Here is a 27,491-nt window from a genome sequence, read left to right as displayed (position 1 = left end):
AAAAAAACAAAAAAAAAACCACAAAACAGTGTTCAGACCCCATATTAAAACCAGCCGCTGCCTCAATTAGGCACAGGCGCCTGAGTGCCTGAGTGCCTGAGAGGGGTGGTGCTGTGCTGGGGCAGGATGGAGCTGGGGGAGACCTCCCAAAAATGTCGTATCTGGGGGGGGCAGCCGGCAGATACTGTTGTGCTGCTCATCAAGACAGCACAGCCACTGCTGGACAGACAGAGAAGGAAAAAACAGTGTATTACAAAGAGAACAAAGTAGATTTCTTACCTGTGCTGGGCTTTCCCATATTTTCCAGGGACGAAGATACATCTGTGTATTTGTTGGCCCAAAGGAGGGTCGATTTGATCCACCACCTCCAGGTTTGCTGCCTTTGCTGCTGCTGCGGTAGTTGTGGTGCTGGCAGCAGTAAGCTGGTATCTCCTTAGGCCAGCAGGACCTGGTATCAGTTACATCTTCCTAGAAAATTTCGGAGTAAAACACACTTTAATTTTAGGTGCATTTTATGGAGGGGAAAAAAAAAAAAAAAAAGAGGCTTATATACTGGATACAGACATATCTGCCAACTTACACTGAAATTTATAAGAGAAATTAGAGGCATTAGGACACCATTTCCCATTGATTTGTCCATTAGGCTCTTTAGGCTGTTTTGGCCGTGCCACACTTTTTTTCTGCTTCCAGAGCTGTGCAGCATGTCCCCACCACTGCGGCATCACCTGAGAAAACCCCCAGTCCCCACAAGCCCACAGGCACTCCGGCTCCCTGCTTCTGGTTACCTGTTGGGAAAGAGGGAAACCCAGAGCTGCGACATCCCACAGGGCTGCGGGGCGAAGGCAGTGAGAGGAGGAGAAGCACCCAGCCAAGTAGCCAGCTTGGCAAGCAGCCACTTCACCAGGTTTTCACATGGATGGAAAAGACTGCTGAAAGCACAATGAAGGGACAGGTAGGGTGACTGAAATTTCCCTGAATTTTTATTGTAGGAAAACTCTTAAGGTGGCCTCAACATGGCCCTACGCCATAAAGACACAAGCAGTGCTGTACACAGGAGTGAGAGATACAGGCACTCGTGTAAAACCAGTAGCCCAGTAAATACGCAAATATCTCTCTGAGTCTCAGTCTACACCAAGAAGTTCAGCTCCCAGAGTTGTGTTTGCTAGGAAGAGAAAAAAAATCAGAAATGCTACCAAAATCACTCTGCCAGCAAATGTGGTACAGGAGGGGACATGGTTGGGGTGGCAGGCATTTTCCCTTCAGCTGCGCCTCTGCTGGGGGACTTTACTGCCCTGGGTGCTGCCGGTGGGGCTGTAGCAGCATGGTGTCATATTAAGAAGTCATATCAAGTCATGCCTAGTGTAGATGACAGTGTCTTATTCTTCAGAAACACCTCCAGGGCCCTGTTCGTTTCCTTATAAGTGGGGCAAACTTTATTCCCTGGTGATGAGCCAGGCAACAGATTGCTGGTTTGGTTATGCCTCCAATGTCATCTTTCAGACCCTTTTTGTAGAGTCCATTGCCCTCCCTTTTCTACCCAGTCCAGACACTAACTCAGTACAATGTACATTTGCCTGAGTTACGAGCAGAGTGGATTTTATTCTCCCCTGTGCAATGCTGTTGTCCAAACTCCTAGACTCATTGAAAAAAAAAATTATATCTGCTTCATTTTATACCTGCAGAACTCATAAGTCCCAAGCCCTTTGATGTCTGACACACGTCTTGCTATTCTGCTGTTACTAAAACAGAAGTCACATATTTTAGCTGAAGGACAATGCCATAGGTACTATGAACAGCAGTGTCTAGGCAGCTGGGTACATCTAGGAGGACAAGCTGCTCACCATCAGCTGAAGGGTGGCCAGGCAGCCAGAAGGTTTCCCCACCCTCCTCTTCTATTGCCTTTCCTGAAACTATTCCAGCACATCACATCGTGTGAAGGGAGAGGGGGAAGAAGGAGTAATGCAGGGGCACATGGCATTAGGCTGCCCTCAGCCCCACGGTGTTTGCCTTGCTGGGGACTTCAGCTGCCAGGCTGGAAATTCAGAGGATGCAGGACAGCAGAAAAGAGGCTGTTATGCTACAACAGGCCTGGCTGCTCTTGGCCAGACTTTGTGCCTGAGTAGACCTGGGGCTCAGCAGCCTCACAGCCAGAAGAGAGGAGTGGAGCCTGTCCAACAGGATGGACAGATGTTGGGTAGCAAGGTCCTGGAGATCCTGGCCATGGCTGGGGTTGCACACTGGGTGATTCCCCTGTGTCTTGCTGGATTTCAATACTGCAGACTGGAATAGGCTCATCTGAACAAGAAGAAATAAAATAAACAGTTCCAATAAAAGGTGCAAGGGGCTGCTGGCTCCACTGTGTCCTCCACAGAGCCAGTGGGGCACCTAGCCAAAGCCAGGGAGAGGATACAATCAGGTGATATAAAAACAGAAACTGGGAAGGTAAAAAGCCAGTAAGGAATGAGTGTAGGGTTACTGTCCAGGCTCAGAGAAGTAGGACATGGGGAAACAGTTGAAGGAAATAATAGATGTTACAACCTTATAATAAAAACAGATTAGAAGATGCCAAGATAAACTTACTCTTCTGTCCTTGCCTGGAACTAAATTTTCAGGGCCATCCAGGTAGCGAAATGATCAGTTAGGCAGAGAGAAAGGATCCACAGCACCTCTGTGTAGCACTGCCACTGTAAAACTGGGTGCTCAGTGACGTCCAGTGTGCTTTAGACAAGCATTTGGGTTTCTCATTTCAAACCCAAACACGCTGCTTCATTTCTCACAGTCCCGCTGCAGCCCTCAGTCTCCCACCGCTGCCGTTGGCCGCTGTCACCAGTCTATTCCCATGCCCCTCGCTAGTTGCTTCTTGGCATCCACTTCTGAGAACGGCCATCCGTGTGCCCCGTGCATCTGGGAGCATGTGATCCCGGGCAATGCCTTATGCCCTGCATGCCTCGGATCAGACTTGCTGGGAACAGTTCCCAGGGACTTCCTCAGTAATTGCCCAGTGGTCTCTTACAGTGTTTATAGGAAAATGGGGAGACAATCAGAGCAAACCTGCAGGGAAGCATAAAAAGATCAGATCTAATCTAAGCTGTGGTAACAGCCTGGCTAGACAAAGTAAAAGCTTCCAGTTACAATTCATTTAAGAGACTAACTTCCTCCTATTCTGCGCTTGATGCAATAGCTGATTTTTATGAGATAATCAGCCAGAGCTCTCCAGTTATCTAAGGGAAGGCTTCACCTCCCAGTGAGCAACGAAATACTAAGCCCACCTGGTGTCAAATGGCATAATTTAACTGGTGGTATTTTGCACCAGTGGATATCAAAGAAAGATCTGACTCGGTATCTGCAAAGGTAATGTTAGTGAAAGGTAATATCTGTCCACTACGTAACCGTGGGTTGTGGCAGCACGGCACCAGAAAGTCTGTGAAATAAAGAGTATTGTCAGCTTGCATGCCACTTTCATCCCCAGGTATCCCAAGCCTTTTGTGCTTGCTACGTCCCATGAATCATTCCTCGCAACAGAATTGTGTCTACCTTTCCAAAACGAAGGCTGAATTCCCACAACGACTTCACTGATCTTTGCTGAGGATCTAGAAAACTGACACAACGCTCTTTAAAAACAAGGTTATGGATATTATGATTTATCAGAAAAGCAGGGCTACCACACTGTAGTCAGGAAATGAACACAATGTTTTCTTTATCATAAAATCAAAGCATATTGCATTCACTAATTGCCAATTTCTTTTTTTTTTTTTCTAATTCCACACCTGTTGGGACATGGAAAATTGGGTATGGGGAGGCTTTTAAGGAGGAAATTGCATCTTAAAGTTTTTAATGTATTTCCATAACTTCCAAGCTTTTCAAGAGTTTCTGATGAATTAGAGGATCTCAGTCCTGAGAGCTGAATTTAAACAACCATAAAAGGACTTAAATTTCAGATGATGGGTGTTCAGCCATTCTGAAATTCAGGCGTTATTACAGTGTTTCCAGTTAGGCACCCAAAGTCATTAGTCACTTCTGAAAACCTTGGCATAGAGTAAAAGAGAAAATCTCCAACTGAGCTAACATCCTTCATGTACAGTCTTGTAAAACAAAAACTAGAAAAAAATGTCCTAAAACCCATGAGTGAGTCAATCTCATTCATTGTGGCTGTGGTAAGCTGTAAATTATTTTTATTTAATAATAGCTAATACCTGGCTTTTATACAGCTTTTTTTTTTTTTTTTTTTTTTTTAATCAGAGGGCTATAAATGTATTATAATCTTTAAATGCAGCATCATGGAGCCATTAGTACAAGAATTTAGTCAGTGTAGACAGACCATCATAGCAAAAGAATCCGGCTAAACAAAATATACACCGAAGTATTTGTTCCTTAGAAGACAATGGGAAATTTTAAGCATGCAAAAATTCTGATACCTTTCTCACATACTATTCTTGAGAACGCATTTCTCAGTCAGATCAAAGACAGTTGCGGTGTTATATATTTCTCTGTTTCTTTTGGTTTCTCCTACCAAGCCAAAGGGAAGGAGGTTGTATCGCAGGTCCCAGCATCAGGTTTTCTATCCTGTTCTTCAGAGAAAAAAGGCAGGAGGAAGCTTGTGGATGCACGGCATCTCCTAGGACTGCTTGCAGCGTGGTTGTTTAGGCATTTACCTAAGGCTGTACCTGAAACAATCCCCTAGGCCATAAGCCACAGGAATTGACTCAACAGTCAAGGGGCCAAAATCATCCTCCGCACCACTCTCAGCCTGGAGTATTTAAATATTGCAGGGTACTTATTGGGGTACCAATAGTTTGGCTGCAGGAGCAGACTCATTCAGGATGTGCCAGCATCGCGTTTCTGCTGGCCAGGCTTGTTTTACCATGGAGCTAACTGCTGCCAGCTGAGCTACCGCACACCTGCACGGACCTGATCAAGCAGAGGAGCCATTTGCAGATGGGTCCAACTTCTTCAAATTCAAAAGTTTCAACTTCGCACAGTCAGCAAGCACTGGTGCTGGGTTGTGAAGCAGAAAAGCCAGAACAGTGGTGGTTGCCCAAGCAGTGGTGGTTGCCTAAGCAGGGCCACGCTTCATCCAGCTTCTGTGCCAGATCCATCACCCTGTGGCTTAGATAAGCCCCAAACTGAGCCTAAGTTGCACTGAACTCTACTTCTGTCACCACAACATTCTTGCTGTCTGGGGCCAAGTTTCCTGAACGCTCTTACACAGGGTTGAAAGTATGTGCAAAGCCAGGCTAGAGCTGCAAATGGAGTCAGTCATCTGGTTCCTATATGAGGGCCTTATAAAGGTCAGTTTATAAGTATTTTTGTAGGCATTTTTGTAAGTGATGCTATTCAGCTTTTCTGCACAAACCCATTGCATCGTTACTCCTAGCTAAAACTGGTTGCTGGACAGGGCAGGCTGAAGGTTGATTTAGGTGTGGCAGCTCTGGCAGTTTTCAACAGGTTAATAAATAAAGTAAGTCCCTGTGAAATCTTTGCAGACAGCCTTGGTGCCACGAGCAGCTACCATTTTGCTCCTGCCACAACCCTACAGCCGAGCCTCCTGACACCAGAGAAGCAGATGAGCGTACAGGCAGGATCAGGCCCAATGCAACCCCATCTCACAGTCCCTCTGAAACAGAAATAGATCCTGACACTGGCACGCAAAACAGGCAGCTCTTAAGGAAGGTAACAATAAAACATCTAGGAAGGGAGCCCAGTCTGAAACGCAGGCACAAGTCTCCAGGAAAGAAGGAGGGAGAGGTGGATGCAAAAGAAGAGAGAAATATGTAATAGGCAATAATCCGTCCAAAACATCAAATGTCCTGGTTAAATGCAGTCGATACAATTTTCTGGATATTTTCTTTCTAGCCCAATCTTAGAATTCTGTGGTTATGTGCTAGTTTTAGATATTCATTTAACAGTCAAACTAATCCTGTCTCATTTTTACCCAGTTTTAGAAGCTAGAGTTTCATTTGCTTTACAAATAGGACTTTCTTTTAATGTAAAATGATTCCAGATAAAAAAAACAAGCCCACATCTGACAAATTGTCACATAAAAACTTTAAAAAGTGTTTGTATAGCCCATCGTTAAAATAAATACTACTTTTTCATCCCTAAGTGCAAAATATGAAATATTCACATGGACAAAATATTTTGCAAAAAAGGAACATTAAAATGATTATCCCACTCCAGAAAATAGGCAATGGTTTTATTTGACTTATGTGCTTGCACCTCTTGAGTTTAATAAGTGCTTGCTTATTACTATGGAAGGCCATGCATGTGGTTATTACTAATACGTATCAATCAGTTTCACAGGTAAATCAGTAGGTAACTAATTTGACCACATATCTGGAATTTCCCATTTTTTTAATTAAGAATGGCAATCACGGCATTATTTTCAGGAATGGTTATTGCTGTTATCTGCAGTGTTCCCCACTGAACGCTCTCTCTTTAAAGGCAGTGTTTAGAAATTCAAATTAGCCAAAACTCTACCTCTGTGTTTGTCACCGGTACATTTTAGAAATGTTATCCCTGGGTCAGCACTCATGTTGCTGCATTTTAATGAATGGTGTGAGCCCTTCTGATTTGCATAATAGCCGATGCTTTCAGATCCAGCTGGAGCTAACACCACATTATCCCCTTTCACAAGAGCACCTGGATAGCAGTGACCTGGACACCGCACTGTTGCCATTATTCAGTGGATGTCGTAAGTGCTCAGAGCTTCTGAAAACCAGCCTGCATTTAATAGGTAGCTAAAAATGAGCCATGGCCCTTATGATCCATAGCCCTTCAGCCTCCCCAGCCTGCCTACATGTCGGTGCCCCCAGCTATTTCATTTTCTTCTTGGTGATGGGGGTTTGGAAGTGCTCTGATACAGAACTGCATTGCTGTCACTTAGCAACCTTTGCTGCATTCCCTAAATGAAGTGTTTTATTGAGGAATCCATGTAAGTTCAGCATTTATAACCAAATCAAAGGCTTTTCCCTCCATCACCAGATAATTAAAGTATAATAATTAAAGTTTAAAATAAACCCATGAGGGCTGTTTCTCACTGATAGAAATAGAAACTAGGAAAAACCGATCTAAGTTTCTTCTGTCAGTTACTGAGATTGCGTCTACCTAATTTTTAACCTCTTGCCTGCTTGTTGTGAAAGGACACTGCTGAGCTGGGGAACAACTGCCTTGGAAACTGCCTCTTGTCAGAGCCTCCATCAAGTCTTAACTACACTTATGGTTTAGTACAGTAAGAGCAACTTTGGTGGAAGATGTGATTGTTTCCTGATTTATTTACATCAGTGTAACTTTTAGGCTGAATGAATTTCAGCATTATGGCTTATTCCCCTTTTTAATGTAAATAATCATAATAAAGCATTATCAAGCATACATGAGAAAATTTGAAGCAGCATAAGTGCATAGGAGGCTTGTTCAGATTTAACAATATACATATGGGCAATGCAGGATTATTTTTTGCATACACCAAGCTGGTGACTATTTAAAAATATGGCCCAGTAGCCCTGAATGGTTGAAAATGGCTATCAATACACACTCCTCTGCTGAGTGGATTGTGGGTGATGGTCATCTCTCTGCACCTCTTGACCCTCTCTACCAGCAACCAGCCCACCCTTGGCTGCCTCTCCCTTGGCTGGTAGAGACAGTTCAGGGTGGGGAGGGAAACTGAGGCAGGGCTGCACATGGCTGGAGACACCTTGTACCGTGGGTTGGGAAGGCCTCAAAAGGACCATGGATGCTGGGTATACAAACCAGGATGTTGGTGCTCAGATCCATCAGCAAGGGTCAGGATGCAGCTGGGACCAAAAGCCAAGACCTGGCTAAGCCGGCCATGTGGGTGCAAGTCCTGCTCAGCCCTCCTCGCAGGAGCGGGTCCCCATTCCCAGCTAAGAACTTCCCCCTGAGCAGCCCTGGGAGGCACCGAGCAGGAGACACAGGTGCGTCGGGCTCTTTGAGTGATTTTTTTCCCACAAGGCAGTACTAAAAAAGGAAATGAGAAGCGGCCTCCTTCATGGCTGAGATTCGCTCTGGAGGGCTGCTTCTTGCCTGCCGCTCTCCTCCTATGTTGCAACACAGGAAATTTGCTTCTGCTAACACCTGGTGTTGTTTCAAACAGCCAGATGGGCCTAACCTCAGTCTCCTGTAATTGATGGCCTACTTGTCTAACCCCATAACTATCTCTCACTTTAGACACAGATGCTGCATCTCTCTAAATACCGTTCCACATTAAAACATCCTACCTTCCTGTTTCGCATATCAATCAATGCAGCAATTCTTACAGAAACCAGCAATGGCCTGTGTAAACCAGGAGACAGTAGGTGTAAGCAAGCAGAGATAAAATTATGCAGGCTTAAATTACAAATTGGATGTGCGATTGAAGGATTTAGACTCGCATTGCAAAATTAGCTGGGACATAACCAGCAAGCAAACAAACATTATGCAGTGACCCCAAGAGCAGATCTCCTAGCCATTTGGACTTAGCCCACAAAAACCAGGCTGCCCTGGTATATACCACTCTCTGCCACAATGACTAACACTAATTTGGTGTTTCTATGCACCACCCTAACTCTCTGCTCATTTCCAGCGAATCCAAATAGCCTTATACATGCAATTTCAATGTTCTGTGTTCTTTTGGTAGGTGGTTCTCTCTGGGTCTCTTACTGCAGGGATCATGACGAGACATCCTAGAGGCCACCACAGTACCAGAGGCCATTAGCAAAGCAGCGTCATTTCGTAAGTTTGAAGAACAGAAGCTTTTTACTTCACAAGTTAGGGTCTGCCCTGAGCTCCCTGCTTCTTCTCAATCCTTCTGACCAGACCAAAGGCTGACACAGTACCTGAGACCCTGACATCGGACTCAGGAATCTGAAGTTGAAGCTACTGAGGCTACCAAGACCTTTTGTTTCCTGTTGTTAAATGGAGACAGTACTTCTCCCCCTCCTATAGGACAAAACTTGACTGTCAGGTGTTCAGAAGCTGAGGCACTGATGATGGTTCAAATACCTTTCTTGCATAACCCCTCAGTTTCATACCACAGCATCTCATAAGCATGGAATGCCTTGTCCTCAGAGCATGCCTGGGACAGAGGAACTGCCATCATCCCTGTCTTGTGCACCGAGAACTAAGACACATTGAAGGATTCACCTCAACCAACACAAGACATCTGTGTCAGGGCACGGGCTGGATTCTGTTCCTGACTTGGGACCAGTTTTTTTCTTCCCAATCAGTCCTTCTGTCTTGGGCAGATGGTTTTGATCCTGCGATTTCTTTACTTGTGGTATGTCACCACTCACAGTCTCATCTGGATGTGGTTATGTCCATGCTCTCAAGTTCACAGACAGACACCAGGCACGTCACTTTATAAGGTCTGCCTGCAATTATATGACAATTACTATAAGAATGAAGAGGTCAGGTGTAGGATGGAGATGAACATAGTAAAATTTAGGTTGCAGTTTCATGGGACATTGGCAGAAGAATAAGGTCTTCCCCCTGAGCCCATTTAGCTCACTAAGGCAGAACAAAACTATCCCGGGAGTACAGTGAGAGGGTGGGGTGGAGAATCAGGAGGAGCAAAGGAGGAGACAGGGAGAGTGACTTTTTCCTTTAGGCAGTAACAAACCGGTAGATCGGACCAGCCGCCCATGAAACCACGGCCTTGGTTTACAAGAATTTACTAGGTCAAAAGACAATGGAAGTGATTCCATGCCAATGATATGTGCAGAGGAGGAGTCCAGAGTCAGAGAAGAAATGAGCCTTGCAGGGAGGTGTAATACTTGTGCGGGCTCTCAGGTTGTGCAGAGAGTGCGTTAGAAAGCCCCATGGGTGTGAACAGCTGAACCGCTCCCTAAGTCACCGTATCTCAATACAATCTCTTACTGCCACAAAACAAAAAACCAACTCCCCCAAAAAACCACCCCACCCCATCATACTTTGAGAAATAAAGACATTTTTCATGTTATTTCCATTCACACAGTAGACGGATCAGAAATTAAGTCCACAACACAGGGCATTGCGTTTTTACATGATATCTGGATCCCTACAGGAAAGTGAGTATGACAATATTGTGTCTCCCTCTTTCTTTCCTCTCAGTACTTTCCCAGTAAAGCTGCTTCAGTTTCTGAGCCTCACAATTTTTCCTTCCAATTGTTGTCTCTGCCAGCTTGAACTTGACAGTTGAGATGGGTAACTAAAAGGTCACATTTTTAACATGATCTGTTGAATTCCTGCTTTCCCAATGTGTTTATTTTCTCTCAAGTATGATTTTCTGTACATCTCCATCCACGCTTTGTCTCTAAGAAGCCTGTGCTAGCAGAGTGTTTAGATTTTTGTGGCCTTTTTGCAGAACTGCAGGGATGATCTCAGCCTCTCTAACATGCTTTAATATTACACAGGCTCACACTAGGGAGAGGTGAAAGCAGTTCGGGACCAGATAGTGCCTCCTCTTGAGATCAAACTGAACTACAGAAGAACTGAAGCACCTCCTCAAGCCCATAGAAGAGCCCAGCTCATCCCAAATCCTCTGGAAGGAGAAGTCCCAATATCTCATTATCTGGCCAGCTGGGATGCATGTGGGGAAAGGAGCTACAGCTCAGACCTGGGACCCAGACCTGGCTTTTCCCAGGTACAGCGCAGACACATCAGCAAACCGGCAGGGTGCAAGCCCAGGCTCTGGCACACGATCACCTATCTGGTATGCTGCTAGCGCGGTCCCCGGCACGACCTTGGCCAGGCCAGCAGTGCTCCTCCAAGCAATGCCTGGGCACAGCCTGCGGGTCAGCAGAGGCCAGCGATCACCCCGACTTGGCAGGCAGGCAGCTGGACACTTGCCAAAGCGTGCCCGTTGGCAAGGGGGCCAAAGAACGGTCCCTGCCCCTTACTGGGCAGCGATTTATCTGTACAGACATAGCCACTGAGCCTGAAATATAAATAGTTGTATCTAGCAATGGGGAATGGAAACTGCCCCGGTCATTGGTTTTGATGTATTTATGGCTGTTTTTAACGTAAATCTAAGTTTTCTGTGCTAACGGTCCAAGCTTGCAGTGGATTATCTCCTTCCGCCATCATATTTTTGGCAAAAGTCAGAAACAAATACACCCACATCTCCTACCGCTTTGCCTCCAGTATCCTAAAGGGATGAGCGGGATCGAGAATTGGATGGAAAGCTGTAGCACTTGCTATTCACACTTGGGACTGCAGTCATAGCTGTGCGTATCTGAGCAGCCATGCAGATGCTAATGGAGCTGCTCCTGTGTCAGTAAGATCAGAGAAAGGCCTCCACTGTTTAATTTTGGGGTATTTATTGGCTATAAATCAAAAGGCCAAGACACATTGAGAGATCAGGGAAAATGTCTTTTTTGCCTGTGTTAACAGCAATGTTCTAAGATAAAGCTGTTATTTTAAAACATGATCTATTTTCACTTTGCACTAGTCTTTTTAACTGTCCTGAAAAAGAGGGATGTTTATACAATTTTGCAAAGAAACGTGAACCGTTCTACTCCATTTACATTTCTTTGTTCCAAAATGTATTCCTCTTGTTGAGATTCCAGCAGACAAGGAAAGCAGACACAGCGGTTACTTTCCAACGTGAAACTTAAAACCACAATCTCCCGCTCAGAAAACACAGAATGAGTCACAGGAAGGGGCCACTTGCTTGCAAAACTCATTAAAAGCAAGGCAAGGCAAAATGGATTTCCTGTATCAATAAATAGATCACTGGCAGCAGGCAGAACACCTGACAGTGCTGGAGGCTAGAAACCAGCCCAAGAGTAGCCTTTAGAAAAACCAGATCAATTCTTCAGCTCAGAAACTGTATCTCCCCAGTACAGAGTTTTCTTGGCATTAGTCGGCTTAATCCAGCAAAGTGCTGAAGAATATGCATAAATTTCAGCGCAGGGAGGGGCGACTTAAGCACATGCTTAAATAGGCTGGTAAGTTATGTCTGTATTTATTTTCTGAAGCAAGCCTTATTAAAAGGATGTACACATGGTACTACAGAGGTGTATATACTGCAGACAAAGCTTTGTTTCCCAAATTCATGAAAAAAAAAAAAGCCCCGGTCCTTACCTAAGCTTAAAATTTAGCTGTAATTGCAACTTTGTTTTACTGTTAGCAGTACCCCTTGGACACTTAAGTATAGATTTCCTTTTGATCAATGTTATTGTCTCCTGTTTGGCAAATGAAGCCAAAATGGCCTTCTCACCTCTTCTGTGCAATGCAGACGCAGGATTTCAGGCAAGACTGGTTAAGAGGCAAAAGGCAGAGCTCAGCGCCAGATCTGGTACCACTAGGTTCAGCACAGGGATGGAAACAAGAAGCTGCTCTTTTGGCCACTTGCTCTGTTCCCTTTCTCTAGTTCCTCCGAGAAGAAAACTGATTTCTCATTTTGCCTATTTTTCTCCCTCACATCCCACTGGCTGGAAAAGTCTTGATGAGGATCTCTTCCCCAAAGCATCCAGCAACTGTAATTCCTCTGCACCACTGTCAGGTTTTCTTTAGAGCCAGTCTTTCATCTCTCATTTACAACTAGCCCTTTCCTTGCACATCTCCAACGTGCTACAGAACAAAATCATGGTCTGGATTTTACTGCAAGCAAAAGAGCTAGGACTACCTGAGGCTGTGGCACTGTGAGTGTACTCCCTTCACCACCGTACTTTGCTGAACTTTTATAAAAAGAAAAAAGAAAAAACAAAACAAAAAACCCAACACAAAAAAACCCCCACACCAAGAACAACCTCCAGGCTCCACCTTTTTATGCATTCACAGAAGAGCTGGAAGTTATATTAGTTATATTTTTAGGCATTAGCTCTCAGCACCAACGGTCTTCTGCCTCTTGCAACAATCTGTCCTGAGGTACTTGATGGCATCTGCAATACGTATTGAATTAAGACTATTTATTTACAAGGAAAAAAATTAATGTAGTATTCTGGGAATATTCCCTACCTTCCCCATGGCATCAACTCCCCCCCACACCCTGCAACTTTATCGTCTTCAGTCCTCAGGAGGTTTGCTCCCTCAGACTTTTCGACCTCTAGTGTTAATGGGATATTCCAGGAGCAATGAATATGTCCTTACAAAAGTTTTGTTTGCTGATGCAAAAGTACCATTTCTCTGACTTTTAGTTAAAAAGGCACCTTCATTTCAAAGCCTGCCTCCAGCGCTCCAGTGTAAATGTTTATACAAGCCAGGGACATACAAAAAAATAGAGACGATTGAAGAAGCAGTGACTGCAGGCTGCCCAAATACGGCTGCTCTTGTATTTTTAACACAGAACTCGAGCTGCCGCAGAGCCTTATCAACCCCAACCATCTTTGTTTTTGTACCAGCCAACACAGGCCCGGCAGTATCGCTACGCTGCGGCCAGTTTGCTCCGCAAACCCGGCAGAGGGAGCAGAAGGCAGCGCCGCGCTCTCACGGGAGGAGGAAAGGCTGTTTGCTGCGCACCCGCAGAACGGCCGATGGCAAAGGGGAGGAAAAAAAAGAAAGAAAAAAAAAAAAGAAAGAAAAAAAAAAAAAGAGTATCTGGTCTCATTGCCATGAACAACAACACTCCCATTCAAAACAGATGGCTAGTTTTTCCTTAGGTCACATTAGGAATTAGATGAAAAAGATTCAAAAACAATTCTGGGTTGGGGCAAGATTCCTGACAGGTCCAATTCGCTCCAGTTCCCATCTGGCTGCTCTTGGCTCCGAGGTGCTGTTCCCAAACCCCAAAACAGTCAGAGCCCAGATCCTGGCCCCGTCTCCCTCAATGAACCCTTTCCATTTGAAGCGGCTCTGGGTGAAACACTGTAGCAGAACAGCAAGCATTTTGCAACTGCTGGAAGTTACACCAGATAGCCCCAAGAAGAGACAGGCAATTGAGACTGGAGCTGCAACAGCCACACTTTACAGAGTTTCAGCAGCTCTGCAAAAGCACTCTGCCACTATCAAAGCATACAGAAAAACAGAAAAGTCAGAAAAAAATTTATATTTGCCTTTATTACAATATATATATTTCTACCCTTGTTGCATTCAGCAGATCAAAATGAGGTGTTAAAGTGATTTTCATCATTGCAGTAGCACATACATATACAGAGTAAATACTGTATATAAATAGGCTTTGAAATAATAATCCGTATCAACAAATAAAAAATACTCCATACCCTCTTTCTCCTCCCTCCCCAAATTACAGCAGTAACATTTTATCTTCAGCGTAACTAATGCAACAAGTATGGTATTCTTTCCCTTACATGACACAGCTGGAGCGGTATGGTCATCAGCTTCAAGAAAATAAACATTAGTCACTCCTCACTGCTGCATACTCTAGTTTATGTGTATTGTATAAATAGAATATACTATGATTTAATGTGTCCGCATATTTATGTTAGCCAAATATTCTTCTGTAACAGAAACCAGCATTACACTGCAAGCAAGGTTGAATTCTTTTTCTTTCACAGAAAGAGTAGGAATTCGTTAAACCACCCCTTTTTTTTTTTCTACATGAATTAACAAAGCAGTTTAAATATTATGCATAAAATTGCTCAGCTACCAAATCAAAATGTCTTACACTCTCTGAAGAAGTATGGTGATGTTTCTAGCAGGTCAGGTCAAAACTTTCATTTTCATAAGTGTCTTTTCTGTGAGCAAATTTGATAAACATTAGTTACATAAACACACAGTCATTTCACTGCCCAGCTATACTTCAGCTTTCAGATACAAAGGGGTATACAGTCTGTCTCAAGTAAGGCGTTTAACTTCACAGAATCAGAGAAATGTTGGTCAGAAGGGACCCCTGGAGGTCATCTAGTCCAACTTCACACTTGATCTAGTCCTGGCAGTCATCTGCTCCGAGGCAGCCACAACTCTGTTCAAGTGTCTTGAAAAACTCGGGGACAGGGATTCCCCAGCGTCTCAGGGCTACCTGCACCAGCGCTGCACTACGCCTACAAAGCCGACGGAATTAAAGTGACCACTCATTCACACTAGCATTTGGTTTGAAATACTAACGGCAACAACCAACCCTGGATTAGCTATTTATTAAGTTATAAAGAAATACATCACAGGTTTTACTTGTGGAGAACTTTCAGGGACCATTTTTTCTGGTGGGAGCTACTGCGTGCGGTACCTTAGGAAAATAGATCTTTACCGGGAAGGATAAAAACCATAAAAACTGACAGCCTCTTACTGAAGAGAAGGGTTGGTTTGGGTTTATTTTGCATAATAAATGAAGTAGGCCTTTACCAAAACTGAATTAAAATAGGATGCAGTTAGTATATTCATCCATTAATTCACTCATTAATGACAAGTATTAATAGATACTTAAAGGAAAGCGTGGCTATATTTAGAGATGCAACCATCTCAGCTTGGCAGCCTGCAATCCCCACTGATTGTCTTTCAGAAAACCCATAGCACATTTCTTTCACTTATAAGTAAAAAGATATTTACATTTTCTTTAAACTTTCAAGAGAGCATAATCGGTCTGGGTTGTTAAACACGCACTTCTTCCTCTCTGTGTTTGTCTAATCCTGGTATCTCCAAAGCGGGCATGCACCTTGCCCAAAGCAGCAACGTTCATGTGAAAAGGAAGACTTAGGGAGGGCTCACCACCGCGCACTGCAGCTGTAGAAAGGATTGCACTTATATGCACTACTACTGAAGGCACAGGGAAATCATAAATTGGCCTCCTGACATCCCACATAAAGTGCAGTGCTAAAAGCCAGAAAACCCCTACTACAGAGTTACCATCCTACCTGTGCTGCTGTCACTCGTGACGTGCAAAACCAGAATTTGTTGAAACAGAACAAATGTGAGACAAAGCAGCTGTTCCCAAACTTTTGGGTGCTAACCGACCATTAAAATTTCTCCTGGACCACTCTGCCTTCCTGTTATTAAACTAACTGAAAACACTACAAATCAGCTGCAAAACATGTACCATGGCCTCACAGATCACAAGCTGGCAGAGACTACAGCTTGTGAACCACTGTTTTAGTCATATTGAAACACAATATACATAGAATCCCATGACGCCATTTTCTGTTTCAGAGAACAATTAGACTTTAAAATATATTTTAAAAGGGAAAAAAAAGTTTCTTTCCTAGCTACAAGCACATTTGAGGAAAATTTGGCATATGGTCACTTGATGTCTACATTTTAAGTAAAGTATCACATTGTGTAAAGGCAGACCATTTGGAAAACATTAACTGATCTGCAGTATTGCTTTTAGCACACACAGTTAAGTCTTAAGGCAGTCAAAAGCAGGTAGCAAAATAGTATCTACAGCTTGTGTCTGGACAAACAAGGAAAAAAAAAGATGAAAGAAAAGATTTCATTACCTTGGAGGACAGTAAATTGCACTAAAAGCATCCATTCTTTATGATACAAAAGAAAACAAAAAAAAAATCCATGTACTAAAAACCTGAGATGCATCATTCAACAGCATCAAAGTTCACATTTTAGCCAAAATAATGTTTCAGACAAAACTATTACATTTTGACAAAATCCTCAGTGTTCTTGGCTCAGTAACGACCTTGAAATTCAGCACATTCAGTGGATAACATGTCTTTACTGAAAGTCACTGATTTCAGTAAGATGGGCATTAGGCACAGCGGCCTGTTATCTTCCACTTGCACACTTACCTTAATCCAAAGAGCAATTCTTGAAGCATGATACTTCTCAAATTGAGAAAGACTGCCAGAATCCAGCCATCTTATTTAATTTGCTTTCTATTTAGATTACACATCATTTATTTCCTCAGAAAAGTGTTACCATGTCAAAACAACAGGCTGGAATAAATCAACACAGCTCAATTGGCTTTGATAGCTACACTGATTTACAACAGCTGAGGATCTAGACCAGTAATTAACTCTTAAACAAACAGTTGTTGGTCAAGCAAGGGGAAAGAGGAAGAATCATTTGCTCCTTCAGAGAAAGGAATTTTGACATATGGATTGCAACCCCCGTCCGTGTCACCAGACAATGTCAGGACTGGTGAGCACCTTCACCTCCCTTACTTGCAGGAGGTTCTGATGAGATGAAAGATTACTTCAGTGATGCAGAAAAGATACAGTACCACTTTACAACCTTATGGCACGTTTAACTGCAACTCCAACATCACTTCACTTTTATTTGACCTTAAATAATGAAACTGTATGGCACAATTTGAGGAGCTGGGTGAAGAGCTAGAAACTCAACTCTTATTCCTAGTAAGACTCCTTGTCATCTGGAAACGTGACTAAGTATGAAAAAGCATTTCTAAATTTGCTCACAGCAAAAGAATACAATGCTCGCAACATCACAGATTCCAGCTGAACTGTCAACAGCAAAAGCCAAGTGCTGTCCTTTCAACACAAGCTAATTGATTCTTTGAGCTGAGGCCAACAGTTCGGAGATGCAGTTAAGATGAGGCTGGACGTACATCCTGAGTTTCAAAAGGCGGTAGAGGTTCTCTCCAGTAGGTGAACTGACTGTAGGTATCAGAACAAGGGAAGTCTGAAGAATGGCTTCTTTTCAGCAAAGGGAAAATGTGATCTACCACTTCACATAGTCTGACATAGCTGGAAAATAAATAAAGAGAATGCTGAACCATTTCAGATCTTCTTACTTTGAATTTTTATAAGTCCCCAACCTCTAAGGCATGACTACTTTTACACAGGCAAGTCATCCTCCTCAAATGAATAAAACTAAACTCAATTTTGGTGCCTAGCTTCCAGAGAGGACTCACAGTTCAGATAAGAAATCCATTCATTCTAAGCAACGATACTTACCTAGTAAGAAAGAGAAGCCATTTTTCGCCCAGATCACCTGCTAAAATATTCAAGCCCCCAATTTTGCTTCTCCATTTCTCTCCAGCTTGGCTCAAGCAGCTCCCCGCTTAATTGATTATTTGTATTTTATACGCATATGGCTCCCCTTCAATTAAGGACATTCTTAACATTACTGAACGCCATGTTCATTCAGCGTTAGGTGCTGCAGTGCCTAAGCATCTTGCTGGAAGCCCTCAGCCCTATCTTCAGATTTTGTTTTCTGGCTCTTCTACATAGGAGCTCCAGGAAAGGGAAATTTTGAAAAGACCATGAAAAGGCAGATGGCTTCAGGAAACTAGCTGATCTCATTTTTATGCTGACTAAATAGTACACTGATAATTCCTTTCCATCTACTTTAATCATGTAATGCATTAAACTAAATACTAAACAGTTCGTTTTTGTCGGTTTAACTGAAGGAAAGTGGAAAGTCTGTATTTTATTCTAATTTTTTTATGTTTTGTTTGAAATATTTTAAAGAATCAAACGCATCTTTGGGCAACTTGAGTCATAAATTAGAAGAGCAAATTAATTTAGTCTATAAGGTGTTAGGGATAAGAGATTACTTACGATGAGATGTTTGTCTTTGCATGCTCTTGTATAAGTTCTCCTTTGGGGTTAACTGTAAATATTCTGTTTAAAGAAACTCCCACCTGTTTGTATGAATAAACATCCTAAGCAGAAGAGAGAAAAAGAAGTAAGAAAAAAAATTATTATTCTGCCTTTGCACAATTATGTTTATTCTTGCTGGAATATATTACACAGAACATATTTGCACAGTATTGGTACTAAATTTACCTCATGACTGTGTATCAGAAATTCTCTAGTATGTTACACATGAGGTCAGTCTAACAAAATGCTCATGAAACAGACAATTTGCAGCTAGGTGAGGAGTTTGCCACTTCAGTTTAAAGTATTGATCAAAATCATGTTTCTTTTTTTCAGTAACTTCCCTTGACACAGAAATAACATTTAATAAAAAACCTGATGATATTTGGTGTAAAAGCATTTGCACTTTCATTTTTCTTCCAGAGAATATTTCATTTCCTGAGTGCGTTGTACCGAGTATACAGAGGTTAAAACATAACTGACATGTAAAATAGTGATTAGTTTGTAAGGACAAGGTCACAACAGGAAGTCATAACAACTGTGTCTACATTAAAACCCCTGGAAACATCTCTTAGGTCCTGAGTTTGGATTTGTGCCACACCCATATATTGACTCCCTGTCGGAACAAGGGGGAAAGAAGGGAAAGCAAGGAATATATGCCAAAATGGCAGCAGTGAGCCCCAGCAGATAAGGCAGATGCAACTCTGGGAAGTACAATTAGAAATAAGAATTAATAATGTCTTCTAAGAAATTCAAATTGTCAAGGAAAGCAATGAATAAATTTTGATCTGTTCTGAAGAAAAGCTTGACAAAAGCAAAGATGAAAATAACTCCCAGAAGATCAGAGCAAAAACAAGCTTCCATTTTACTAATATAAATCATTAGATATGGTTTTAAAAGCTGAGGTGGTGAAAGACTGGAATGTTAATGAAGATATAAAGATTGGTTTTACCTCTATATTGTAAAGACTGTTCCAAAAAATTTAAGTAACTGAACAAAAGTGAACAGCTTCAAGAATTCAGCATCCTGGCAGTCCATGCACTATCTACACCTGGAACATCCATGAGTACTGAGATTTCACTGAGCTTATTGTGGGGGGAAAAACAAAACAAAAACCAAAACAAGCAGTGCAGAAAATTGAGAAAGCGATGATCAGGATCTTCACAAAGCCAGAGGCACATCTCACACCTGAAGGCTGCACTCCAACAGCCATCAGAGGAGTGAGTTACCAGTAATTCCCTTAGAAACATTAACTTATGGCTTTACTTGAAATTCTGTTGAAGTGTGCGTGAAAATAATTATTTTATTTCATTTCCTTGAGGTTCAAAAAAAAAAAAATATGGAACTAGAGGTAGACATCATCCATAATACAAAACCACAGAAGTGTCTAAAAAGTTATTTCAGAACCATATGTCTAAAGGTACCTTGATAATGAAAATTAAGCTGTGTATGATGTAACAACTTAATATAGCAATTGGACACTGAGGACCTCCTGTCCTCTCTGACATAATGCTTTTAAAAATGTAATTTGCTAAAAGATGAAACTGAAAAAGTTGCTGCTCATAAATGTCAGCAATCCTAACAAAAATATGAGACAAATAGAAACAAAGTCCCATCAGAAAGGCATGCTGAGTCCTCTCACATGTAGCTACACCATCCATGTTTTCAGTGCCAAAATATCTTGCCAGGCACCTCTGTCCAACATTTAGGCACCTAAACTGCCCAGTCTCTGAATGTTCATATTCACACTGGCAATGGCCAGTATCCACGTTTATACTGATAATTTCCCCAAGCTATCAGTGTTTCTGCTAGTGAACGTATCTCATAGCTCTTACAGTGCTGAGCAGCTAGGGCTGGAATCCATGGTCCTCGGGCACTTCAGTGAGAAGCCTTTAGCTCTCATGGAGTCAGCGGAGAAAGCACCTGAATTACTTACTCTCCAGACGTGCCCCATTTCTCTCCACCAACTGAAGAAAGAGGTAATCAACTGCAGTGTTCTCTTGCTAATCATTCTGAGAAACATGAAGGGTCAAGGACCATTCTCTTAAGACCGAATGGCATGGCCAGGATACAGGCATACAATTAAGTGAGTTTAGCTTCCAAAACAGGGTGGATACACCCAAGCTGCATGCCAATGGTCCTTAGCCATAAACCCCCCACTGGTATGACCAGGCTACTTGTTACACGTTACTATACTACACATCAGTTTCTACGGCAAATACTACCTGACAATACAGAGCCGGAGGAAGTACCCAATGCTCTGTGGGGCGCCTGGGCACAAATAAGGGGCCCATCTGCCTAATTTAGTTAGCATCTAAATTTAGGTGCTCAGTGAAACTGTAAACATCTAAAGTAGGTCTTCTATATATATCCTTCTGAGAGGGGGATGCTTCCAAAGATTTCAAAGGCACCTATAGTGCTATCTACACTAGTAAACTAAACAGTGTGAGTGCCCATTCTCAAGAATTGCAAGTCTCTTGACATTGTATCAGAATTATTAAACTCTCTATACCCCTCCCCTCAAAAAAAAAAACCAAACCAAAACAAAAAAAAACAAACAAAAACACCAAACCAACCTCTCCACACCCCCACATACACACCCCCCGCAATATGGCTATATCAAATGACCATTGGGAAGAGTCCATGCCCCAAGCTAACACAGCAATCATATCCAGAGATTGCCTGGAAGACTGCTAGCTGCCTGTGCCAAAATGGTCTCTTGGATCATGTTAAGAGTTTAAAAGAAGGGATAATCGCATGGCAGAGTCCCTGCCTCTGCCCCAGCTCCTGAGACTGTTTCCTTTTCTGGATGCATAAAAGTATTCCTTGGGCTAGGACAGGAGTAAGAAAAGCCTATAGCCCAATTATACAGCCTTCAAGTGGGTAACGGAGATCTGTCTTTTCCTCTCCGCGTCAAACAACATATCACTTTCCATGCAAAGTAGAACATTTTGATTTCAGTGGGACATCCAAGTTCTTTTGAATGTACTTAGAGTTTGAAGAGTAAGTCCCACCAATATTCATCTGAAAAATCTTCTGTCTGTCCACAGGTATCTCACTGACACTGTATCAGCCTGGAGTAAAATGAGACCAGTGTTTCCACACAAGCTTAAGAATTTTTTAGTTATAATTTCAACCAGTATTTACTGTTATGCTAACTTATGTAGATATAACGTAGTTACTTTGCTGCTCTTCCATCTCCTTTTGCATCCTACATTATGAGATCTTTGAGGAAGAACCTTTATATTTTCCTTTGTTCAGGGCCTAATAAAATATTAACTGCCATTTAAAGCTTCTAGGTTCTAATGTAACAGAACCATGAAATAACAGCAATGTTACTATTCTCTGCAACAAAAATAAATTCAGCTATTACTTACAGCAGGTCTGTTTCCAAAAGCAGCATAAAAGGGTTCTGTGTTAGGATAAAACAAATTTTTTATGTCTGTCAAACATTGAACTTTAAATTTCTCTGGCTTCTTTTCTATCACCTCCCTGAAATGATAAAAAAGGAGGCTGAATAAGTACACATGAAACACAGCACAATCCATTTCATTTTCTTTATTCAACATTTTCACCTGGCTAGATACTCCTACAGAGCCCCCACCCTTCTCCAATAAATCTTCATTTGGAAATCACAGTGCCCATGAAGACAAAATAGCATTCCCAAGCTTACATAATGGGCACAGTAAATAAATCATGTAAAATAAGGGAACGTCTATTGAAACCTATGTTGTAAAGATGGTACTGAGCAAGGATGGTTGATTACAGGGAGTAGCTGCTAAATAAAGACTTATGAGACATAAATTGTCATTAAGTAAACTGCTTCCTGAGAACTGCAGAATGATTCATAGATTGTATTAGCCTTCACTGTGTATAGCTTTTTTTTTTTTTTTTTTTTTTTTAAAAAAGGATTGCAATTACCATACATGCTAGAAGCACCTCAGCCTGTTAAGATACTTCCACACTCAGGGTCCTGCATCACTGCTAATTAGCAGAAGTTAAGGAATAAAGGAATCATCTATTTCTCTTCAATTGCTCCTGACAGAACACAGAATTCACTAATGAACAGAGGAGTTCTCTCATCTCTGGGCAAAAGCCCTTTCACAACAGCTTCTCTTGGCAAGGAGGCTGAACAGGTGGCAGAGTCTGGAGTTCCCATAACATAGGAAGACACCAGCACGACACAAAAGCCCTTAAGAACCTCAGAATCCCACATCCTAGCACCAACACATATGCTAAGGAAGATGTGAATAGTACAGAAGCTTCACAGGAATAATACAGCCCTTTGGGACAGCAGCTCCATGTATAAATCAAAGTTTGATGCCATGCAAAAGAGGAATAAAACCATCTTTCCTTAGTCTCACATACTCCTGATCTCAGAGTCCTCAAAACCACAATAATTAAATCTACGGATAACAACAAAGTCATTTATTGCCCACACATGACAGCAGTTACAATAATGTACACTGAAAGATGGGCATTCCTTAGTCTAAGCAAGATACCAAAAAGAGTATCACTTTAAATATATTTCTAGATATGAGGAGTGTAAGACAACAGTAACTACCCTTTCACCTCATTTATTATTTAATCAGGCTAAGAAGTGCACTGTAATCCCTTCACAGTCTCTGGTATTTAGAACATGACTGGGAAGACAGCTGGTAGCATGTCACTCAATCAGAACATCACAACAACCTTCCATTAAAAATTCTAATGAAATATATCCTGTCACAGCAGCTTTTAACAGCTTAAAATATTTTCAGTAATCACTTGACATGCTTCACTGAATTAGGAAGAAGGTATGATATTCATAATCTGTGCTACTATTATTCACTTATTACAGTTCAACACCTAGAAAGAACAACATTGTCCACACAGAATACCACAGTGCAGTCAGGAGTATAAAAAGTTCATTTCTTTTTCACATTAAATTTCTCCAAAACCCACCGAGTAATATTCTTCCACAAAAAATATTTATGCCAATTCGAACACCTTACAAGTCAAGACAAGAGTGATTGTTATTAATATGTGAACATTTTTCCCATAGCTAAATATTAACACACCATGTTAAACACATGAAGTCAACAGGCAGTTCCGATTGGTAAACAGTGAACACAGATGTATATGGAGGCATGTCTAAGAGATAAACTAAGCAACGTGACTCTCTTTTGAATTTTGGTCTAACAAAATTTCTTCTTAATTCAGTTGTGCACCAATAGGTAAGAAAAAAACATTATGAATGATTGCAAGCACTCTCATAAAAAAAGCTGAGAATTTGGCCTCCACCAATCTCTGAGTTTCTTTCTGCATAAAACGACATTGCAGTACCTGTGAAAAGCTGAAAATAAGCTGCTTGGACTCAGCAACACTGGCCCTTGAGGCAGCACAGTTCCTCGTTCATTGACCCAGTGCAAGTATCCTCTGGTCATGTCTGCCATCCCAATAGCACGTGCTGAGCAATACAAAAATTTATATCCATTTCTGTGAGCAGAAATAAAAGAAGAAATTACTATAAAAATAAAGCAGGTATTTTGACATTAATAGTTCTGTGGGGTTATTTTTACATTAATCCAATCAGGACTGTTAAACAGACTTATGCTTAACCTAGACTTATTTAAAAGGAATAAAAACATTTATGCCAGAAACTTGGAAAATTAAAATCCATCTAGCTCCACTGCAGTTGGTGATTTAGACCTAAAGAGGGCTCATGTATCTCTGGTCTTCTCATGGCTTATGACTTCTTATGGTTTTCTATCCGCCCCTGCATAGCGGAACCATACTCCTTGGAATAAACTGAAACGACATCTGCTAAGAGGAAAACACTTGGCATAAAGCAGACAATGGTGCATTAGCCTTTGCTGTATTAACAGTGCTACCCTCCCGCCTCTTGGGCCTCTACAAAAAAGACTAGTCTATGTGCAGCAGTAACATATTCCTTCAAGTCAGAGCAAATTTGAACTTCAAAACACAGTATGAGAAGTAATCTTTGACTTGACATTGAAATAAAAGCTTCAGCAGAAGTCACAGGTTACCCTTGCTTCTGTTCATGATAGAACCAAGTCCAGTGATGTTGGTTTAACGTAATAGCAATTTACTTTGCAAGTCCTATAGAGAAAGTACTGCTCATAAAATAAAGAAATACTATATTCAGGGCACACATCATCATTAAATCTAACTATTGAACATTTATATGGTGTTCAGCTGTTATATCTAGCCCCTCCATAATTAACTCAGTAATTTGAAAAACAACATGACTCAAATCTATTTTTTTCCCCTATGTTTATGATCACCAAAGCCCTAACAATTGACAATGCTGGCAGGCATAGAAATAACAACTGCAATTAAAAAATTAATTAACATTTTCACCAAATGTAATGCAGAGATTATACACAGAACAAAATACTGCTCAGCATGTGAATTCCCCGGCTGTCCTGTCTTTTCTGTGATCACGTATGTCTATACAGAATAAAAGCACAGACAAGTGTCTCTAGCATAATTTAGACACCATCGTGCATAATTTATAATTCATCGTCCGTGTAAAACAAAAAGCAATAAACGAACCTTAGCATAACCCTAGTACACAGAACTAATCAGATCAACTAAGAGGACAGTTGTGATGCGTACCAGAGGCTCTTCAAACATTTACAGTAATTTGAATATATAAGAACAGCTGAATTTAATGTAATAAAAAAACCAACAATTTTATGTTCTGCATAAAGCAGAAATATCAACCTGAACAGACAGCAATCAGTAATCCTCCTTGTAAAAGTTAAATCTGAATGCATAACATCAGAATATATCAGACACTTCATCTGATCCCATTCAGACATCTGATCCCATTCAGACATCAATTAATTTTTCTCCTAGGTTCCTTTTTTCTCTCTCAATTGCTAATCACAAAACTCGCCATACTCTCAGTCTTTGATTCTTCAGTGTACGTAATGGCTTGACTACATTGCAAAATGCACCCAGGGAACCAACAGCACACCTGTACTCTTGCACTAGCCTTGCTCACCTAGAAGCATTCCCACACATCACCCCATGTGAGTTGGTACGGTCTGATTCTTTTTTCTCCTGTTCACATTCCAGTTGCTTGGAATATATTGTTCTAGGTCATACCAGGATGCTCTCCCTGTTAATAACATTAGCTGACTTAAAGCACAGCTGATCTAGTGTTGCCCAGTATTTCTTCAATAGCTAATGGAAAAAAATAGTTTTTTCAAAACATCATTAGATCTCAGGTATATTGAGCTACTTTTTGAAGATGTCTGTCTTTCTCCATGGATTACACAGAGAGTACAAGCCACTAGTAAACATGACGAAACCAGGTCCTTCCACTCAGAGTGGCACAGAAGGTGTTTATTACTGTGGACCAACAGGCACCAGTGCAGATCAACTACTAAGCTATAATATAGCAGCTCACACCTGTGTTGCCAGGCAAAAGCCAGTTCCTCAGGCTCTTCACAGCATGTGTCTTATTGACTTTCAATGCCTTTAGAGCGCACTTTAAGCAACGTTTACTTATCACCTACTCTCAAAATTAACCAATGACAGGAAAATATTTTAAGACTGATCCTTCCTACCTTTGCAATTTAATAACGGAACAACAAATATACAGAAATAACAAAATAAATTGTATAATAATCAGTAGTAAAGATCATCATCAATGTCTTTGAAGCTCATCATTATTTATACGACAAATAAAGCAACAAGAATATTAGCAGTGAGTATCTGAAATGGGTCCATTTCTACGCAAGATAAGACACAGTGTCGTGCTTTAAGGGTGGTATTTATCCTGCTTGACAAGAAGCCTAATGTTTAGACAGCTCAAGTCTAAGCTGTTTCACTAAACTCCCTTTCTATTCACTGGAAACAGAGGGAACTCCTCCAAACGGATTCATCCCATGTGTTTTAGATTTCATCCCTGCACGACTCCAACTGAGACAAGTTTGGCAAGAAGAACTCCACCTACAGTGACCACCCCAGGCTAAAGAGTCCTTATGCATTTCACAATCTCCTCAACAAGGAGAGAAGGAAAAGTGTATTAGCATCTCATGAATTAATGCTGCTGCTACTCCCAGTTTGCAAAAAAGTTCCATTTGCTGCAACTGCACAACACATTCAAATTACTACAGTTTTTGGAAGTAACTGTAGCTATCTGTTTGGGATGCTTGGAAGAGCAATCACTACTGGTTGGTAGGGGGCTTTTGCTTTTGATATCGCAAAGCAGGGTTTGCTCTGGATATCATACAGCAAATATTTACACTGTGTAAGCATCACTGAAATGACGAGATACTGATAAAAATGTCACCCTTACAGGTTAAGAGAAGCTTAGAGAAACTTTACTTTTTATGTGCAAATGAATAAACAGAAACAAGGCACAGATGCATGAACAGATTTACTGAATACTCACTGGCTCACTTTATGGTACAACTTTGCAATCCCTTGGTGCGTCCAGTCTTTGCCAAGAGTCGGCAAAATATGACCTAAAGTATCTGACCTGAATAAAGGAAAAACAACGTAACTGAACTGAAAAAAAACCCCGTACTTGTAGTATCAGATGAGGCTAATACAAACCCCACTAACTTATTTGGCTAGCAGCAAAAGAAAGTAAGTTTTTCTGTAGGGTACTGATTGTGATCAGGATGATTTTATTCCCCTTTCTTTTGAGACAGACTGCCATACTCATCCTTGGCCATGTTGTTTTAATTACTCTTGTGCCCCAGGACTTGTCTTCATGGATAAGCTCGTGCCTCATAAGGTAACGTGGAAGTTACTATCAATCAGACCCGTAGAGCAGGCCAACCAGTACTAAGCATACTTTTTGAGGTTTACATTAAATGTTTTCTAAATAAACCAAATCTACCCATAAGAGAAGTTTATGGGAAATTACAAGCATGAGAAGTGACATTCTAGCTTACTTCAAACTAACTTCTCCACATAAAGCATTGGTCACATATAAAGTATTATGAAATAGTTATACTGGTTTCAATATATTTCCCGCTTTATATGACAGAAAGTTATTTACACTATAATAACATTTAGAAATTCAAACAAATGAGCACCTCACTTGACTAAGCATTATACAGATACACAGCAAGGAATCCACACCCT

General features: G+C 41.5%; 1 protein-coding gene across 3 annotated transcripts in view; it reads right to left on the bottom strand.

Moving 5' to 3' along the window:
- Positions 1–13,952: 13,952 nt before the first annotated feature.
- Positions 13,953–27,491, bottom strand: part of LPIN1 (lipin 1) — a 50,101-nt gene continuing 36,562 nt past the window's right edge. For all 3 annotated transcript variants that reach the window (XM_087775883.1, XM_087775880.1, XM_087775881.1), the window contains 5 exons: positions 26,791–26,877; positions 23,706–23,858; positions 21,758–21,872; positions 18,342–18,445; positions 13,953–17,525 (listed from right to left, as the gene is read on the bottom strand). In XM_087775883.1, the coding sequence (XP_087632009.1) occupies positions 17,366–17,525; positions 18,342–18,445; positions 21,758–21,872; positions 23,706–23,858; positions 26,791–26,877 (619 nt within the window). In that variant the 3' untranslated portion in view covers positions 13,953–17,365. The remainder of the gene's footprint in view (positions 17,526–18,341; positions 18,446–21,757; positions 21,873–23,705; positions 23,859–26,790; positions 26,878–27,491) is intronic.

The sequence above is a fragment of the Nipponia nippon genome, unplaced genomic scaffold (genome assembly GCF_047370975.1).
Source record: "Nipponia nippon isolate SJK-2023a ecotype South Korea unplaced genomic scaffold, ASM4737097v1 scaffold_4, whole genome shotgun sequence".
In the NCBI taxonomy this organism is placed as follows: Eukaryota; Metazoa; Chordata; class Aves; order Pelecaniformes; family Threskiornithidae; genus Nipponia; species Nipponia nippon.
This window is presented reverse-complemented; position numbering and strand designations above follow the sequence as displayed.